The sequence below is a fragment of the Xenopus laevis genome, chromosome 5L (genome assembly GCF_017654675.1).
Source record: "Xenopus laevis strain J_2021 chromosome 5L, Xenopus_laevis_v10.1, whole genome shotgun sequence".
Classification (NCBI taxonomy): domain Eukaryota; kingdom Metazoa; phylum Chordata; class Amphibia; order Anura; family Pipidae; genus Xenopus; species Xenopus laevis.
Genome location: NC_054379.1, coordinates 108,229,623 through 108,249,347, shown reverse-complemented (window position 1 = coordinate 108,249,347; position 19,725 = coordinate 108,229,623). Strand labels below are relative to the sequence as shown.

Sequence of the window (19,725 nt, the reverse complement as noted above, 5' to 3'; positions counted from 1 at the left end):
AACACTGTATAAAAATGATAGGGATAACAGAGGGCTGGCTAAATGAATATACATTTGACTTTTAAAGGGGTTGTGCACCTTTTATTAAACATTTAGTATGATGTAGAGAGTGATATTCTGAGATAGCCTATGATTACATTCCTTGTGAGTGAAAAGTGCCAGGCCATCTACAGTATCAGATATTCAAAAGTAAATGTTGACCTTGCTTATAAATATGTATTATTTTATTACTTTTAGTGGCAAAAGAGGTGGGGGTGATTATTATTAAAGAGGGTTATTTATCAACTTCCGAATTTATCTAAATATTTTCTGCTACAAACTCAGATCAAATCTACTCGGGTTTTTAACGCATATTTATTATTACATTTTCCAGAAAATTTGCTTTGCGGGACTTTTATCCGATTTTCATCCGATTTTCAATTTTTTTGTAATTTTCACCCAAAAACTCAGAAAACTTCAGGGTATTGCCCAAAACCCAGCGCACATCAAAAACTCATTGGGACTTCTCCCATTGATTTATATGCAATCTCTACAGGTCTGAGATGCTGGATTTTCAAATTCAGACTTTTCCATCCTCGGGTTTAATAAATTCCAAAATATTCATGATTTTTTAAGTCAGGTTTTATTATTATAATAATTGCCCTTATTTCTTAAAGTGGTAGTTTTAAATTAAATTGAATTAGCATTTATTATGATGTAGACAGATGTATTTGTGGTTTGTTCAGCAATATTGTTCCTGCAATATGGAATTTCAGCAGCTATCTGGTTGCTCGGGTCCAATTTACCCTAGCAACCAGGCAGTGCATCGAATAAGTGATTGAAATATGAATAGGAGAGAGCCTAAAGTAAAAAGTAACAATACCAATGAAACTGTAGCCTCACATAGCAATAATTTTACAACTATGTGGCCCCCATTCAGAAGCTGCAAAGGAGCAGAAAAAGATGATACATTCAAAAAACGTTTGAAATAAAATAAGATCATCTGAAAAGTTCCTAAGTATATGCCATTTTATAGCATATCTATAACATTTTAAGAGCTATTATTATAATTAGCATGTATCTTTTTAGAGCTCCAACATATTCAGCAGCAAAAAAAAATGACACAGATATTTTTGAACACATTTATGCCATTTACTGGATTCATACATTAAAAACAACACTTTATAAAGCTAATTCTGAAGAAATATTGCAGTGTCAAAAATGGCACTATATGAGTTTGTATTAGAACACTTTTATGATCCTTTGCTCCAGTATCCAAACTGGTTGGCCCTGAAGGTGCATTGCGTACTTCCTGAAGATCTGTTCCCACTCTTACTGATTGTTCCTATATCAGTCTTCTGTGTTCTTTGGTGTAAATAAAGGGGTCACCAGGGAATGGAAGAGAAGGGGGTAGGTTATAAGCACCTCCCAAAAATATCCACAGAGTCCCAATGATCATTACAGGGGTCACAAGGAAGAGGCACAAACGGTCAACAGTCCGAGCAATGCGATACCAGTTGTCCTTTTCCTAAAGGGATAAAGAAGAATAGAAAAACAATTATGGGTAAAGGATAGGTTATGCAAAATAGTGGCCAGAGTTTCTTTATCAATAAGGCCCTACAAAAAATAAAGCACAGCGCAGAAAACGATGGCTTTAGCACTTAACTTAAAATAAACTGTGGCCATATGAGATCGCTTTCTATAGAACTATAGCATGCAAATTTTCCAAACACACACAAAAAATATAGTACAGGTATGGGATCCGTTATTCGGAAACCCATTATCCAGAATGCTCCGAATTACGGAATGGCTGTCTCCCATAGACTCCATTTTATCCAAATAATCCAAATTTTGAAAAATGATTTCCTTTTTCTCTATAATAATTAAACAGTACATTGTACTTGATCCAAACTAAGATATAATTAATCCTTATTGGATGTAAAACCATTATATTAGGTTTATTTAATGTTTACATGATTTTCTAGTAGATTTAAATTACGGAATGATCCGTTATACGGAACACACCAGGTCCCAAGCATTCTGGATAATAGGTCACATACCTGTAGTAGATTTACTAATGCAAATTCAGGTGTCGCCATTTATTAGTGAATGCAGCTTAGTGTTATATCTGGTAATAAAGGATTACGTTTGGCGAATGTTTCTGTGGACATTGGCTCACCTTATTTCTAAAAGTCTGTATTTGAGATTCTTCACAGCTATAAGTAAAGCAGGGTGTATACGTGCCCTTCGTGTACGTAGAAAAGTCCCACTTAGAATGCCTTTCATTCTCTATGGGCCACAGAATGCTGATATCTCAGACTGCTAAACCGACACCCACAGGTCTGTACATAAATAGACTGCACATATTCATGCCAGATGGGTCACGATCCTACAGAATTCTAGCTTGCCTGATTTATTTCTGATTGGTTTACCTATAGCTTTAACTCAACACTTTCCATATGTACCTTGATGTGCACAAAGACACAGATCAATGCAAAGGGTAGGTGATTATGTAGTACAGAGCTTTACATACATATTATTGATAATTGCCAAAACTATTCTTTTAGGCTTCTTAAACAGAGATGTAAATACAGATCCTACAGTAGCAGAGGGACCCAGAAATGTAGAGGGTCCAAATTAATGAGCAAGTTTAATATAACTGTCACGATCGCAGCCCGGAGCAGTCCCAGGAGCTCCAGGCGGCATGTCCTCCTCCGCCGGCGTCGCTCCCAAAATGGCGGCGCCCATGGCCGCCACGTGGGTAGCGGCGCCTGATTCCTGCTCCTGCCTTGGTTTTGACCCTCTGCCTGGGCTCTTGTTATTTGATCCTGATCTGCCTGCCACTGAACTCTTGCCTGGACTCTGACCATCCGCTTGCTTAACCCTTTGGATAGCGCGACCTTGCTCCCTCAAGAGGGCTTCCTCCTTGATCCAGACTACCTCCCTGGAGGGAGCTCCCGGCTCCCTGACAATATCTTGGCAGACTGGGTCAACTTACTACTGTTGGGCCCCAGATGGCATTTTCTGTGCGGGGCCTAGTAACATCTAGTTACACCCCTGTTCTTAAACTTCTTATTGAAAAAAAATTCCAGATAACACAGATCATAAATACAATCAAAATCTTATTTGTATATAGTGTGCTCATGGCTCTGTCCATCCTATCACTCACACAACTTAGCTGCCACTTTCTGATTGCCTTTTAGCTCATGATTCCCCCCATTATCCCTGACCTTTGGCATAAGAATTTCTGTGGCTTGTTTCTAACTATAGATCTCTCTGCTCTTCTTTGAACTGACACTCCACTCTTCTGCCAATTTACCACAGCACTTGACCCTGTCTCCATTTTAGGGATGTTTGGGCTCCCATGTATAAGATAAATACTTTTTGAGAAGGCGATATTAGCCTCATGTATAATAGGAAAAATGTAAATACATATTTACATAACAATTACGTCTATTCGTTTTTTTTTAGCACAACATAGACAAACTAGAGAGGTACATTTCCTGAAGAAAATGTGAGTGGTGCTTGCCGTGGCAAAACTCAGGCCCAAATCTGATTGGCTGTTGTTGCCCCGCCCCTTTTTTTCCTAATTGTGAACCACAGTCACTCAGTGACTAACATACCAAAGTTTGGGAATGCTGTCATTTAATGTGTAAAAATGGCAGCATTTCTATTTTTTTCTATTGAAAATCAATGAATGAAATTTGATTGGTTGTTGGTGGCTCCGCCCACTTTTTCTAAACTTGAAGTGGAAACCCCCAGCGACCACATTTGTGATATTCAAGGTCCCTGACATCAATACTGAGAGAATGGCAGCCTTCTTAATTTTTCCCATTAAAACCAATCAAAGAAATCTGATTGGTTGGTTTTGGCTCCACCCACTTTTCTTAATTTTAATCCCAGTCCCCCAGTGACCAACTGTGCCAACTTTGAGGAGGCTGCCATTAACCGTCTAAGAGCGGCAGCAGTTTAAAATTTTCCTATTTAATTGAATGGCTGAAATTTGATTGGCTGTTATAGACTCCGCCCACTTTTTGTAAATTTTGGCTGCAGTCAACCAGTGACCCACGGTGCCAAGTTTGGGAGCTCTGGCTTTATTACTGTGAGAATTACAGCTGTTTACATTTTCTCATTGGGTCCCCAAAATAGGACAGAAAAGTCACAACACCCCATTCCCGAATAAGCTGAACGGTTTGACACCTCATTCATGGGTCTGCGACAAACTAGTTATTCGATAAATTCCCCATTATAAGTCAATGGGGCAAATTTGGGGACCTCTCCTGCCCCGGGGGTAAAACTTATACCCTCGTGTGGGGTATCATCTGACACAGGTCGCAAACCTCTTCAAATGTGGTAAATTTAACGTTTCTACAAGATTCCCTCTCTGCGCTAGAATCCGTCAAAAGTTGGCCTCAATGTTAATCTATGGGACTTTTCGGGGTGGTTAATTGCCCCCGCAAGGGGCAATTAACCACCCACCCCTTAGAAAAGTCATACCACCCCATTCCCGATTAAGCCGCACGATTTGACACCTCAATCATGGGTCTAGGACAAACGGTGCGGGACTAGTTACGCGCCAAACTTTCATACGGAAGAAGAATAAAAATAAGTTTGCAAGATAACAGTAGTGATGCTTTGCTTCGCAAGCACCACTAATAAGTTTGCAAGATAACAGTAGTGATGCTTTGCTTCGCAAGCACCACTAAAAATAAACACTTGTATAATAAAGCATGTCATTTATCTAGAAGTACTCAAAAGCTATTGGGGTATATTTATCAAAGAGTGAATTTAGAGATCACCACAGTCCGCTTGAGTGAAATTCTGCCTCTCTCCATTAATTTCTATGGGACTTTTAAAGGTGTATTAATCAAAGGGTGAACTTTCACTCTAGCCAGACTTGCCACCGCCAGCTCTTCAATTTTTAGTTGAAAAATGTTTTAAGTCCCAAAAAACACTGACGTCTTTTACTTTTTTCAGGGTGATAGGCTGCAAAAGTCCGTAAAATATTTTTCGGGTACCCGGGCTCCCCCATACATTTCCTACCAGATGGCACATAAACTATACACTGGGCACATGTGTAGGGCAATATAACAACTCTATTTTATTTTATTGAGGTTTCCCTGGCCTTGTGTAGTGTAATGTATTTGCTGCAACATATACGTCCATTCAACTTTAACTTCCCGCCGCATGCAAATTAGGCAACGCTATCGCAACTTTGCTTGGCATGGCACAGTAACTTTAGTGCAACTTCCCCAGAGTTCAGTGCCCTGGACACAATTTCGGATTTTAGTGAATTAGCATTGTCCTGGCGAATCTACGCCTGGCGAAATGTTGCAATGTGAGCGAAGCCGTCGCTGGCGAATTTACGGAGGTTAGTGAATTTGCCCTTTAGTGTAAATATGACTTCAAGTGAAAGGCCTACTGGTTAGATTTAACTAACACTCAGCTTTCATCCTGATGATGTCAAATTTTACCCACCTCATTATAATCATTCTTATCCCTTATGTGTTTGACAATAAAATTTGCTCCATCAATAGCTGGTTTTATCTCTCCATAAAGTTGGTCCTGTGAGTTGTTTGCATTCAGTGGATTCACTCCTGGAAACAAGGTAAAAGATTAAATACTTTTAATATTGGCTAATATTTTAAGTCATTATATTTACACTCATTTTATCTATATGCCATTTTTCAGTTTATGTCGAATTCCACCTCAGTTTTCACAATTCACCTAAATCTGACTTGATGTACCACTGGTGCAGCTTCAAAGACTGTACAGTGACAGAAAAGAAACACGTGTTCCTCAGCAAAAGCTAGCAACAAGTCTTACTACAACAGTTTATGAACTCTGAAGACGAACAGGAAAAACTTATTATAATAATATTAGTTTCCCTTTAGATATACTATCCTCAGCATTAGTAATGGGTGAATAAATTTGCCAGGCAGGGATTTGTGGTGAATTTCCACGTTTCGCCGCCTGAGAATAAATTTGCGAAACTTCAGAGAAAAATCTGTTGCGTCAAAAAAAAATTGTTGCGTAGAAAAATTGTCGCACGCATAAAAACTAACGAGCGTCAAATTTATTTGGACACCCATTGACTTTAATGTATTTGGACAAAATAGTCGAGCGTATAAAAATTGTCACTCATGTCAAAAATTCTTTTTGCTGTTTCTCAAATTTTTCGGCGAAACGGGACAGATGTTTTATATATTCACAGATAAGTCTACAGTATTAGCATAACTTTTTTCAGTAGGCCAATAGTTGCAGTATCTACTTCCTTCTGTACCCCCATATAATCTTCTACCTTTCTGTCTTTCCGCTGGACATCATGGAACACCAGGCCCCAGTAAAAAAGAGTGTCCTATAGGATCCAAGCCCTTAGTGAAAGTCAGGGAACAGGGACTTTTAGTACAAACTAGGAGTGTTAGAAAACAGATGACCTAGAAAGAGCAGCAATGAACAGCCATGATTGATGGATCAAAGATAGCTCTCTCAGACGATACTCTGCCTGAAAGTGAAGGGGCCACGGTTTATACAGGGATTCTGGCTAGAAGCAGTGCCAGATTTACATAACAGTCACCCTAGGCCCGCTGTCATTCATCACCCCCATTACCTCCCCTTCCTTTGTGTACAAATATTCAGCATCAGGTCCGGAGTACTGTCGATTGGCGCACAGGAAATTTTTAAAACTATTGTATCTATTGTGAATCCCCAGTGCTTCCGAACCAATGTGGGTGTGGTTGGGCAGCATGCCGCCCCCTAAAATTCTACCACCCTAGGCCCGGGCCTTTGTGGCCTTTCCACAAATCCGAGCCTGGCTAGAAGCTTATCCCTGAGGTTTCCACTGGAGATGATCTGTCTCCACAAATTGAATTTGAAATGTGCCGCTTCCATCTCCACAGCGTTGCTAGTGTAGTCTGCTCTGTTAATGAATATTACTGCAACAAATCTACCTTTATTACCACATTTTACTACATGAGTTCTATTCTGTTGTTAAAAAATCCTTTGTTTAATGGTTAAAGGGATACTGTCATGGGAAAAAAATGTTTTCAAAATGAATCAGTTAATAGTGCTGCTCCAGCAGAATTCTGCACTGAAATCCATTTCTCAAAAGAGCAAACAGTTTTTTTTATATTCAATTTTGAAATCTGACATGGGGCTAGACATTTTGTCAATTTCCCAGCTGCCCCAAGTCGTGACTTGTGCTCTGATAAACTTCAATCACTCTTTACTGCTGTACTGCAATTTGGAGTGATATCACCCCCCTCCCTTTGCCCCCCAGCAGCCAAACAAAAGACCAATGGGAAGGTAACCAGGTAACAGCTCCCTAACACAAGATAACAGCTGCCTGGTAGATCTAAGAACAGCACTCAATAGTAAAAACCCATGTCCCACTGAGACACATTCAGTTACATTGAGAAGGAAAAACAGCAGCCTGCCAGAAAGCATTTCTCTCCTAAAGTGCAGGCACAAGTCACATGACCAGGGGCAGCTGGGAAATTTACAAAATGTCTAGCACCATGTCAGATTTCAAAATTGAATATAAAAAAATCTGTTTTCTCTTTTGAGAAATGGATTTCAGTGCAGAATTCTGCTGGAGCAGCACTATTAACTGATTGATTTTGAAAAGATTTTTTTTTCCCATGACAGTATCACTTTAAGGGCAACTGGCAACTGGTATCCTAATAATCTGATTTTACAGGGTGAGAGTATTAGTACAACAACACTGCACCCTGCATTGTGAGGGCCAAGCTGAGCAAGAGGATCATAGTATAACCATGTTTTGCTTCATAGTAACTAAAAACCTTATTGTGCGCAAAGAAAGAGTTACATTTGGGGCACAAAGGGTAAGGCTGCTGAGTAGCAAGTGCTTGACTCAATAGATAAAAGGCACCTAGTCTGCTCACAAAATAAGAGTAGTAATTGGCTGTGGGTTTAGGTTTCTGTGATTCTAGCATGGCTTCTTATTGGTCCACTCATCTGTTTAACATCCATGTTACATGAGATTTTAAAGGTTTCAGGACGTTGAGTGGATTTGCTCTTTTTATAAAGCCTTTTGTAACCCAATGAGGTCTGAAATATGTCTGGGCTGGCACTTTTGTTGGGCAGATTTCATAAGGGAGCTGGAAGATTAGATTTTAAATGCCTGCATGATTATGAACAGGACCTTTCTAAGTTGTGAGGGGAAACATAGACTAAGATATCTGCCTTGGCCTTGACTTCACCATTTGATAGGGTGCTGGTAGTAACAGGGTTGTGTGCTATGGAATAAAAAACAGGGGTTTTAGGGAGCAATACAAACAAATCCTTCAGCAGAGGTCTCAGATCGCTGCTATCTGGTTAGTTACCCATTGTTCTGTTGATGGGCTGCTGGAGAGGGAAGGGAGGCGGTGATATCACTCCAACTTGGAGTGCAGCAGTAAAGAGTAACTGAAGTCACATGACCTGAGGGCACCTGGGGAACTGACAATATGTTTAGCCCCATGCCAAATTTCAAAATTAAATATAAAAAATCTATTTGTTCTTTTGAAAAAATCAAAAATCAAAATCGTGTGAAAAATGTTTCATGACAGATTCGTCCATCCTTATGATGAGACTTTGGTCCCATACTTTTTATTTACCTGTTTAGAACATTTGGTCCTAGGGCCTAAAAAGTTCCACTGGATAAAAGCTTTATGCAACCACCCAGTTGCAAATGGAATCCTATCTGAATATGCAGAGATATTAAACACCACCCACCAGGGTAATGAAAAGGGTGAGTTGCACCCCTAGATTGTATAACATATTAATTAGCTACTGTCCTAACAGAGTCCTGGACTTGCCTCACATAGCGTACTAATTGATTGAAATAAAAAAATCTATTTCAGTGCAGAATTCTGCTGGAGCAGCACTATTAACTGGTGAGTTTTGAAAAAAAAACATGTTTTCCCTGTGACAGTAAACCTTTATCATTACCCAGGATAGATTTCTAGTCCTTTTGTGGAACAGAAGATCACCAAACACTCTTGGATAGAGTGAAATATCCAGATTGACAGCTGACAGTAATAATTAACTCATAACCAACCCATTTCTCTATTGACCTTTGCCACTCAAAGGTTACCTAATTAAAACACACAATCAGCTTGGATTGGACACCAACAATTCTCAAAGCTCATAAATGATGGCTCATAAGTATGGATCATTGAAACTCCTGCAAATGAAGTGATTTTGTAGTGCTTGTTATATAAAAATATTGTCCTTACGTGCAGGAGTGGCTCGACTGGTTAAACCATGGCGTTCTGATTGCTTTTCAAACATGAGTTCGCTCCTGGACTTGACACTGTAATATTCCTCTGCCTTTACAATGTAACCCACTGAACTACTTCGCCTTAAAAGGACTCCACTCCAAGGTTCGGGTTCTGGTTCTGCTGGCTGAGACATGTGCAGAATGCGGGGCAGTTTGTTAAGAAAGATCTGAAAATAGAATATCCAAATAAAGAAGTTCAGGGAAACTAGTAAGTTAATAACAGAATGGGCAAAGCACTTTAAAAATAATTTAATATCTAAATACATTGATTAAACTGCTGATCCTGCAACAGGACACAAGCATCTCGACAAAGACTTATTATAGCTGTTAGGAATTTTGTTTCCTGCTGGATATTGACAAGTATACTCTATATTCCCAATAGCAGGGTTTCTCAAACCTTTTCAACCTTAACATAATCACCATATTTAGCACTCTGCATTTCCAAAATTACACTGACACTTCAGACACAAATGCAAGAGCACCAAGTGGCTCTAAATTACACCCCTTAGTCCTCAGCTAAAAAACATTTACTTATGGGGTCTGGCTGCACTTTGCATTTTGCAGAAATAAACTGATGCGATCACAGCACCTACTGGTGCTAAGCAACCTTGTTTTATTGTCTGCTATACGGCAGATTGCACCCTTTGTTTATACTTTGCACCCTGCGCTGCACATAACAAACGATCCCTATAGAGTGAGCCTCACAAGAGTTCAAATGATAGTTTTGGCCATACCCACTTCATATACTGCTGCCTTTAAGGGGTAGTTCAAATGAAAATTAACATTTAGGGGGTTATTTACTAAAATCCAAATTTATATAATTTTTTTATAAAGCAAAGCTCAACCAAAATCCCAGCAACGGTTCTACCTTATTTATCTATAAAATAATTGAAAAAAGTCGGGTTGGCAAAAACCTCAATAAAATTGAGCAAAAACTTGAATTGTATGAATTTTTCAGACTTTACTCCCGAATCGTTCTATTTTTTCGGGTTATAGCCCGAAAATCCTGACCTTTTCAAATTATCAGGCTAAACCCAGTGCAAACCATGATCTCTTCAAATTGGGATAGGGGCATCTGCCATTGACTTATACACGACCTCAACAGGCTTGATATGCCAGGTTTTTGGATTCAGGTTTTTTATTGCATAGGGGTATAATAAAGTTTTTTTTTCCACTAAACATTACAGTTTTTGTCCCAAAAAGCCCAACCAGAAAAAATTGAGGTTTAGTAAATAACCCCCTTGCATAGTAATTTGTGTAAAAATTGTCGCTCGTGTCAAAATCGTGTGAAAAATGTTTCATGACAGATTCGACCATCGCTTATGATGAGACTTTGGTCCCATACTTTTTATTTACCTGTTTAGAACATTTGGTCCTAGGGCCTAAAAAGTTCCACTGGATAAAAGCTTTATGCAACCACCCAGTTGCAAATGGAATCCTATCTGAATATGCAGAGATATTAAACACCACCCACCAGGGTAATGAAAAGGGTGAGTTGCACCCCTAGATTGTATAACATATTAATTAGCTACTGTCCTAACAGAGTCCTGGACTGGCCTCACATAGCGTACTAATTGATTGAAATAAAAGAAAAGAACAGAAGAAAAGCTAATCCATAGACCAAAAAAATCAGCTAACAATAACAATAAATTAATGTTTAAACATGAAGAAAACTAAAAGCAATATACAAGGCACACATTGAATGAAATCATACAGAAACAGCAACTTGTTAGCTCTCTTGGCTCACCTCCTTCATCCGCTCAGATATTGCATGTGTACTGGGTGTCCTGAAGTGTAAGTTCAACACAATGACACAGCTTACAACCACAATCGTCACTAGGACCATGATAAACATGAGATACCTAAAATGAAAAGAAGATTCATTGTATTTTCTGCAATGGTTTCCTTTTAAAATGTCTGTTGTCAGGGCTGCTATGAGGTTAATTTGGTTACCTAAAGTTTGTGTGTAGGAAATATGACAGATATGCAGGAAAAGCATCCTTTACTTAGTATGGGCTATAATTTATTGTCACAAATGTGTTATCTTTCTTTGTTGCCTTTTACTCATGAACAAAGACTCACTTGCTAATGAGTGGAATGGCAAAAGAAGTCTCTGGAAGACGCTGTGAGATCAGCAAAAGGAAGACAGACTGGGCCAGGAGGACAGATATTGCCAAGGTCATCTTCTCCCCACCTACAAAAAAGTGCTATTACTTGCCATTCTGAATACTAGTAGCAATATTTTCTTCCCCTTGCCTCTGTCGTGAATTGAATTAAGTGGCGTGCCCTTATGGAAGACTTACTGTCAGCTGGCAGGTAGAAGACAAGATTAGCCATTAGTGCAATAAGCACACAAGGTGCCAGGATGTTAATTATATAGAAGAGGGGTTTGCGTTCTATTATCAGATAAAACGTTATGTCCTGGTACTTGGTGCTCTCAGGAGACAAACTTCTATCTATATTCTTCTTGGCTGGGATATGGACTATCTCCCATTCACCATTTTCTGCAAAAAGAATTGAAATGAAAAGTCAATTGAAAACAAAAAAATAAAAACTCACAGGATGGCACAATGACAAAGAATTATTTTTTTCCATGTAAAACAAGGGAACTCCCATGTTCAAGAGAATGTTTGTGTAAATTGAATTGTTTAGTATCTTAGGGCAACACTCTAGAACTCCTTAGTTTAGTTCCCCTTAAATAAATACAATTGGGATTATTTATAGAGGTGTTAAACAGCATGAACATACATTACAATACATTACTTATATCTGATACTCAGTAGCATCTTTACCTGTGAACCCTTCAGGATCAATAATGATCCACTCCACTGGATAGTATCTTTGAGAGGCTTCATCAAGGTCCTGTCTGAGCTGTAAGTTTATTTCTTTTGCATTGTAAGTCAAGGAACTGAAACAGCAAAAGTATAACAAAGAACATGCATTTTAGTATATATTGTAATTACTTTTTTTACTCAGCTCACTGCTATTTCTTATATAGTTTACTGTTGCACTGTATCTGTGATATAGGGACTGCAGTGTTGGCCCACAGTGCCCACTCACTTTGCTGAGCTTTGGTAACAGTCTTTGTTTGAAATCACAATTATTTGATTGTTAAAAGCACTACTGAATGACAGCGTTAGACTCCTTAAACCAGATGACTGCTGCTGGCCTTTGAAAGGATATTATTCTGAACAATAATAAAAAGGGCAATTTGTAAAAAGTAGGAAGAATGTTGCTTGGCATCATGCACGAGCCTAGTGTTTAGAGCCCAATAAAGGGAATGTTAATGGAATTCTAAGCAACGTTCTAATATACATTAATGACAATTTTGTTTATGTTTTTAAGTATTTGTATATGTATTGCTACCGAAAGCTGTGTTTGTCTGTCCCTTTCTATACTCTGCTCTGATGGTTTAGACTTTTGAAACCATGTAAGACAAGGCAGCTAGAATTATGTTTTTTTTTTATTAGGCACATTTTTATTTTGGGGTTGACGTGCCCTTTAATGAGCAGAAGTGCAGTGTGCAAAGTGCAATTCCATAATCAAATCTGCATTTATTTTAACTATGATTTTCATCATAATTTCAGTTTAATTGCAGCCACACTGCTGCAATTGTGCCTCATATTTTTATTAATGCAGCCTCTTTAACAGAAATAATGCATTCCTAATACAGCCTTAATCTATAGAAGGGGGCAAGAAGAAAATATCATACCCACCTCTGATGGACATACCTAACATATTCCCTCTAACACATTGTACAAGTGGATTCTGTTTGCAGAGTGAAAGGCAAGAAGGTAAGGAATTGTTCACTGGTTTGGGTGAATCTGAGGTTGCCATGTACTGTTCCAACTCTAATTATGACCATCACTACATGTACCTTTAACCTTTCAAATCTAAAATTAATTTAGAATTATGCAGAATGCTCTGATTTCTGTGCATTCATGCAAAATGCTTAATCAACCATATAGCATAAAGATTTTATATGTGTACAATTTATCCTGTGTACATACAATCTCAAAGTGGATGAGATTGAAATGTATGAGTAAATAAGAGAAAGGGACGAGAGAACAATAGTAATATTTGCTACATTTGTAGACAGATGAGGGGTAGTGGAAGCAGACAGATTAATATTGTATCTTACCTGAACTTAAGAGAACAGTTCTGCCAGTCAAATGGAAAGTAGTTGACATTAATAGAGCATGAGGTTTGGAATATAGCAGGGGGCAACCAATACATAAAGCCATCACTGCTTATCAAGACGTTGCTGTAGTAAGCCACCTCAAAGACACCATTGTTGCTACATAGAAAAGAAAGTTATTTGGCTTCAAACAATGCAATAATGAAGAATAATAATGTGAAAATCACGAAGAAATGTGTATTTGTGATGTGTATTAAAGCAAGACAAACAATATATTGTCAATATATATTAAAATAAAGGGGAATAATTGTCATGAGGTAAAGTGAGAACCTTGCCCCAGACAGCACTTTAAAGGAGACATATTCTATGAAAAACAAGAAAGTGCCAATGTTTTATAGTCTTTAAATATAGAAGGAATGTCCTTTAAAAAGTAGTGTTTCAGATTTATTTATTGGAAATTTCTGCAAAAACATTACTAGTCCCCACCCATTTATTCCACTTCCTGCTGGCTCCTTTGTTAGGGTGTGCAGGAGAGCCAGCAACACTCAGGACACTACACTGTAAAATAGGAACCAATCAGCAGCTAGGTTGACCTGATAGGGAACATAAGCTTGTATTTGCATGTGTGAATGCAGGGCTGTGATTGGCTATTCTTGTCCTACTGGCAGGGACAGTTAGGACATACCTCTCATTTGAAATATGACAAGGACTGTAGCAGACATAGAGCTCCAATAAAGGGGCCGTTTTTAAAATAATATACATTTTTAGCTCAAAGTAAAATTAAACCCAGAGGATGGAAAAGTCCTAATCTGAAAATCCGGCATCTCAGACCTGTCGAGGTTGCATATAAGTCAATGGGAGAAGTCCCAACGATTTTTTCGATGTGCGCTGGGTTTCGTGCAATACCCCGTAGTTATCGGAGTTTTCGGGTGAAAATTCCAAAAAAACGTGAAATTTGTTTTTCCCGCAAAGAAAATTATCGGGAAAATGTAATAATCAATAAGCGTAAAAAACCCGAGCGGATTTGATTGGAGTTTGTAGCAGAAAATATTGAGATAAATTCGGACTTTGATAAATAAACCCCTAAGAGTTGCAGTTGTGTACAATGCCCCAATGCAAGTTGCAGGTAACTTTTTGTTTAGAACTGGGGTGTGTCTCTTCTGGGGCTCACAATGCTGTTACCATGTTATACTTTTGCAGCAAGTCTGCTTTGCGTATAAACACAATAATCTGTAGGAACCCTGCTACATTCAGGGTGATGGTAGCTCCAGGGTTCCATAATGTCAATAGACAAACTTGCAAGCAATTCAGCAGAAAAAGCAGGACAGACAATGGTCAAAGGTTAATTTGATAAAATGGTTTAAAATCCAGTATGCTAGAATAAGAGTGAAATAAGTATTTCATCTGAAGATATGAATTCCTAGAAATCTAGATAAAGAAACTAAACTATATTGGATATCCTAAGAAATCATTTGCGATAGACAGCACTACTGTATATATACTTGATTAGGAGATAAGTAACTTGTATGCAAACAGTGATGCCACTAACCAGGAATTGTCAGGAATGAAGATCCATTTTAAGTGCTTCTTAGTTTTTTTGATAAATGTCTGTTTCAGGGGATAATCAAATTAGAACAATGTTCTTTTTGGGTGCCTAACTAATATTGTTATTACTAAACATAAAGTTTCTGTGAGAATAAAAATATCCCTGTAAGTAAATTTACTGTCTCTTCATCAAAAGATACCCCAAAAGCATCCAAAACATCAGTGAAAGGTATGCAAGAATTTTCCATCAAGTGATATTCATTATTATTAGACAAAGAGTCCTTATATTTCTATATATGACAGGTATATACTGCAGAAAAAAGTACAAATACATAAATGTATTTTTTGAATTTATACCCCTGTTGTAAATACATTATTAGATGTACCCATTATGAACATTTCTTCTAGGGATGCACCGAATCCACTATTTTAGATTCGGCGGAATCCCCGCATCTTTCGCGGAAGATTCTGCGAATACCGAACCAAATCCTAATTTGCATATGCAAATTAGGGGTGGGAAGGGGAAAACATTTTCTACTTCCTTGTTATGTGACAAAAAGTCATGCGGTTTCCCTCCCGTCCCTAATTTGCATATGCAAATTAGGATTCGGTTCGGCCTGGCAGAAGGATTCAGCCAAATTCGAATCCTGCGGAAAAAGCCCGAATCCTGGATTCGGTGCATCCCTAATTTCTTCACTTACTTGTTCTCCAAGATGAGCTGAGGCTGCCAAACCATGTCAGGTGGAACCCTAAGAATGTCAATGTTATTGTATGTTTCCATGTCCCATGCCAGCCTTTTATCATACCAGGCCTAAGAAGAGAGTAAAAGTAATATGTAAGGTGCTGGATCAGATTGTGAATATTTTATCACAATTTTATCTTATTCCCAAACTTTATGTCCTCAATAAAGTAAGGTTACAATTCCAGAATAAATGTAGGAACAGATACGCCAATGCAGAAACTGTGCTGCTACACTATATAATTAACACAATAGAGTAGAAGTATCGTTATTAATTATAATAAAATTTAATAAATAGTAAAAATCCAGGTCCCACTGCGACACCTTAAGTGACATTGAGTAGGAGAAACAATAGCCTGTCAGAAAGCAGTTCCGTAGAGCAGCACTGGCTCTTTCTGAAAGCACATGAACACTTATTGGTTCAGGAATTACATTTTATATAATAGAGTGAATTATTTGCAGTGTAAACAGTGTAATTTAGAAATAAAAATGACACCATAAAAATCATGACAGAATCCCTTTAACTTTTAGTATGTTATAGATGGTCAGTTCTAAACAACTTTTCAATTGGACTTCATTATTTCTTTTTTATTTATTTGCCTTCTTTTTCTGACTCTTTCCAGCTTTCAAATGGTTGTCATCTAAAAAATCAAATGCTCTGTAAGGCTACAAATGTATTGTTATTGCTACTTTTTATTACTCGTCCTTCTATTCTCTCATATTCATATTCCAGTCACTTATTGAAATCAATGCATGGTTGTTAGGGTAATTTGGACCCTAGCAACCAGAGTGCTGATACTGCAAACTAGAGAGCTGCTGAATAAAAACTTAATTCAAAAAACACAAATAATACAAAATTAAAACCAATTGCAAACTGTCTCATAATAGCAGTCTCTACATCATACTAAAAGTTAATTTAAACGTGAACAACCTCTTTAAGATTCCTCACAAAGTACAATTTCAGCATAAATTGTGATTTTTACCCTCAATGCAGCATTGTACTTGCAATTTTAACCCACATTGAAATTGCAGCTGCATTTTTGTTATAGCTTAAACTGCTGGATATTGCACTTTGATGTGGTGCAGGCTGCTGTGGGAACCCTGGAGTTGGAGCAGTTGAGTTTGGTGAATGAACCCACTTAGCCAATATTATCCCCATAGTATTCAAATAAATAATAATGTACGTTTTGAGTAGTTTAATATTTCAGATGACCTTATAAAAACACTTACCAGTTCTACCCAAACGTTTGTGGTAAGGGTTTCATCAGCTTCTTTCTGCAATACAGAATATTATGATATATAAAAGACAATCAATTCTACATCCAGCACCTTTGAATTGTGCATTTTAAATACAAGTACTCTATTTAAAGGGGATGTAAAGGCAAAAATTTCACCTGACATGGTTTGGCAGCCTCAGCTCATCTTGGAGAACAAGTAAGTTATTTGTTAATGTGATATCTGTTTTACAGAGCTATAAAAGAACTGAAAATGCTACAAGAGTCAGAGGGGAATGTTATATGCTTCATTATGGCAAAAAAAGCGTTCGCAAAGATGCTTGCACCCTATAGCGACCCTGTTTGAGCCATTTTTAACTGATTAAGACTGATTAAGACCTCTCAAAGATTGCAACCAAACTGCTTTTGAGAAAGTTCGCAGGGTATGTAATAAAATTTCGCAATCACAAACCGTTTTTTATGGACACAATATTTAACAAAGCTCCAGAGCAGGTGTTAAAGGTTTGCAATGCGCAATTGAGCAATGCAATAAAAGCCTAACTAAGAATATTACATTGCGACAGGGAAATTTTAATAAAATGGAACAAACAATATTTTCAAATGTGTTACACATAAGTCTTAATAAGTTTAAAGTGATACTGACACTAAAAATTTCCTTTTCAAAATATTAATCTACATTAAAAGTTACATAAAGGTCACGTTGATCAATTTTTGCTGATAGCTCTGCTTTTGTAACTAATTATTACTTGAAGTTCCTAAACCTGACTGTCCCATCTCAGTCTGTCAGTTAGAGTTTCTAATGCTAACAGATTTCTGCTGCACAAATATGGCAGCCCCCTCATTGACAAACACGGGAAATCAGATAGGGAATGTAAAAGCATCGGGCAAATTCTTTTATGGCAAAGTTATAACTAGCATTCGAAAATAATGTTATGATGGATATAAAAAAGGTTATATTCTGGTTTCAGTATCTCTTTGAGGACATTTTATACATATGGTACCACATTGTGTTCCAGACATTAGCTCTTTGTCCTGTTTCTGATAATTCAAGTTCCATCAACATGCCCAGGTCAGTCAATGCATGTTCTCCTGCATTCCTAATAAGTATACATCTTTCCACTTCAGGGTATGTAAAGGTGGCAATATTCAGTATATCATAACATATATCATAGAAAAACAACTGCATACCACTGTTCTCATAACATATATCTTATGCACAAGTTAACAAACTAAACCACCTTCCTATCTTCACTTGTGTCTTTGTATGCTCCGTTCCATCCCCAATGCTTTTCTTTAAGCCACATTCACTGTCTTCTGCAGCCTGAACCCTTTCTATCCTTCTGCTACTTGCCTACTTCAGTTCCATCCCAAAATTCCCCCACAAGAAGTCCTCCCTTAGCTTCTTCAAAACTAAACTCAAGGCCTATTTTTTGGAGCACTTGCAAAGTATCTGATTAAATATTGGCACTTACAGGCCAATGCCCCAAGCATTGGCAATACTCATACCTATTACCTTTCTCTTTGTGTGTGTGTAAATTACACACTCAATTAGATTGTATGCTGTAATGGGCAGGAACATCTTTTCTCCTATAGTTGTTATCATGGACACCATGGTGGCATAATGCTAGACTGCAGCCTTGCAATGTTGGGATTTGTATGCTCTCCCCATGCTTCCAAAACATACATGTAAGTTGGCTCCTGATAAAACTGACCACACTGAATATGATAGGGCACTTAAATTATCTACTCCACGGGGACTATATATAATCTCTATGTCCCATTTATAAATGTATACATTTTGGCATAAATTTTCTTTAATCAGCATAGGACACTGGTAATTCTTGTTCAAGGATAAATATAATAAGTAAACATACACTGTAAAGCAGTTTTGCCTGCTTACTTTTTTAAAATTTTGTGCATACATACCAAGGAAATTAGGTTAGAGAGTGTCAGAGCCAAAGACACATTCACCGTTTCACCAGTATGCTCCACTGGCCGAAGTTCCTTTCTATACCCTCGCTCAACAAAAATGTGATTTAGCAGACGCTCCTCTTCACTCTCAGAAAAGCATCCTAGTAGTGGAAAAACATCAAGCCTAATAAACATTACACTACATGACATTCTAAACATCTGTTTATGAGCCTCAACCTGAGGCTAAATGTGTTGAACTGCAACTCCCAGTATTCCAGCATGCTGGTTGACCCTCCCTGGTTCAGTATAAGTGTGGGCCATGGCACATGTCTGAGGTTTGCTCCACTGACCTCAACACTGGGTAGAATGTCTCAAGGTTCCTTATATCTAACCCAGATCCAAAAAAACCTACTGACATATACACATGACAATATAGTGCTGAGATTGTTTCTACAACATATTTATTTTGTGGTTTATGTATCTGTTAATCTAAGAAAAGCCATGACACCACATGTAACATAACTTTTCCTTAACAATTCTCATTAGGGAAGAGCAGGGAAGGACAAACAGGGAAAGATGAGAAGGAAAAGATAACTAACAAGTAATATTAGGGGAAAACTTCTGGTGTCAGAATGACCTGATAGTGGAAGAAAGAGATTCACACTGAGATAAATTAGAAAGAGGCATAAGGTAACACTCATGTATATATATCTTACAGTATATGTATATATATCTTACAGTATATTCATACATATCTGACAGTATAGTAAAGCCTTACCTGGAAAATAGATTAAAATTGGCAGTAGAAGGGAGATCCATATCCAAGCCATAGTGGCTGGTTCCTTAGCTCCCACTCACCCACCCAGGGTATTCTCAGGCTTATTGCTGCCCTTCC

General features: G+C 37.9%; 1 protein-coding gene across 1 annotated transcript; it reads right to left on the bottom strand.

Moving 5' to 3' along the window:
• Positions 1–1,114: 1,114 nt before the first annotated feature.
• Positions 1,115–19,725, bottom strand: chrnd.L (cholinergic receptor, nicotinic delta L homeolog). The gene is given in 12 exon segments (NM_001101797.1): positions 1,115–1,507; positions 5,458–5,576; positions 9,219–9,429; positions 11,010–11,124; positions 11,345–11,456; positions 11,566–11,766; positions 12,055–12,170; positions 13,404–13,559; positions 15,647–15,756; positions 16,915–16,959; positions 18,846–18,991; positions 19,609–19,725. Coding segments are annotated over 12 exon segments (1,566 nt in total). The 5' UTR covers positions 19,661–19,725; the 3' UTR covers positions 1,115–1,324.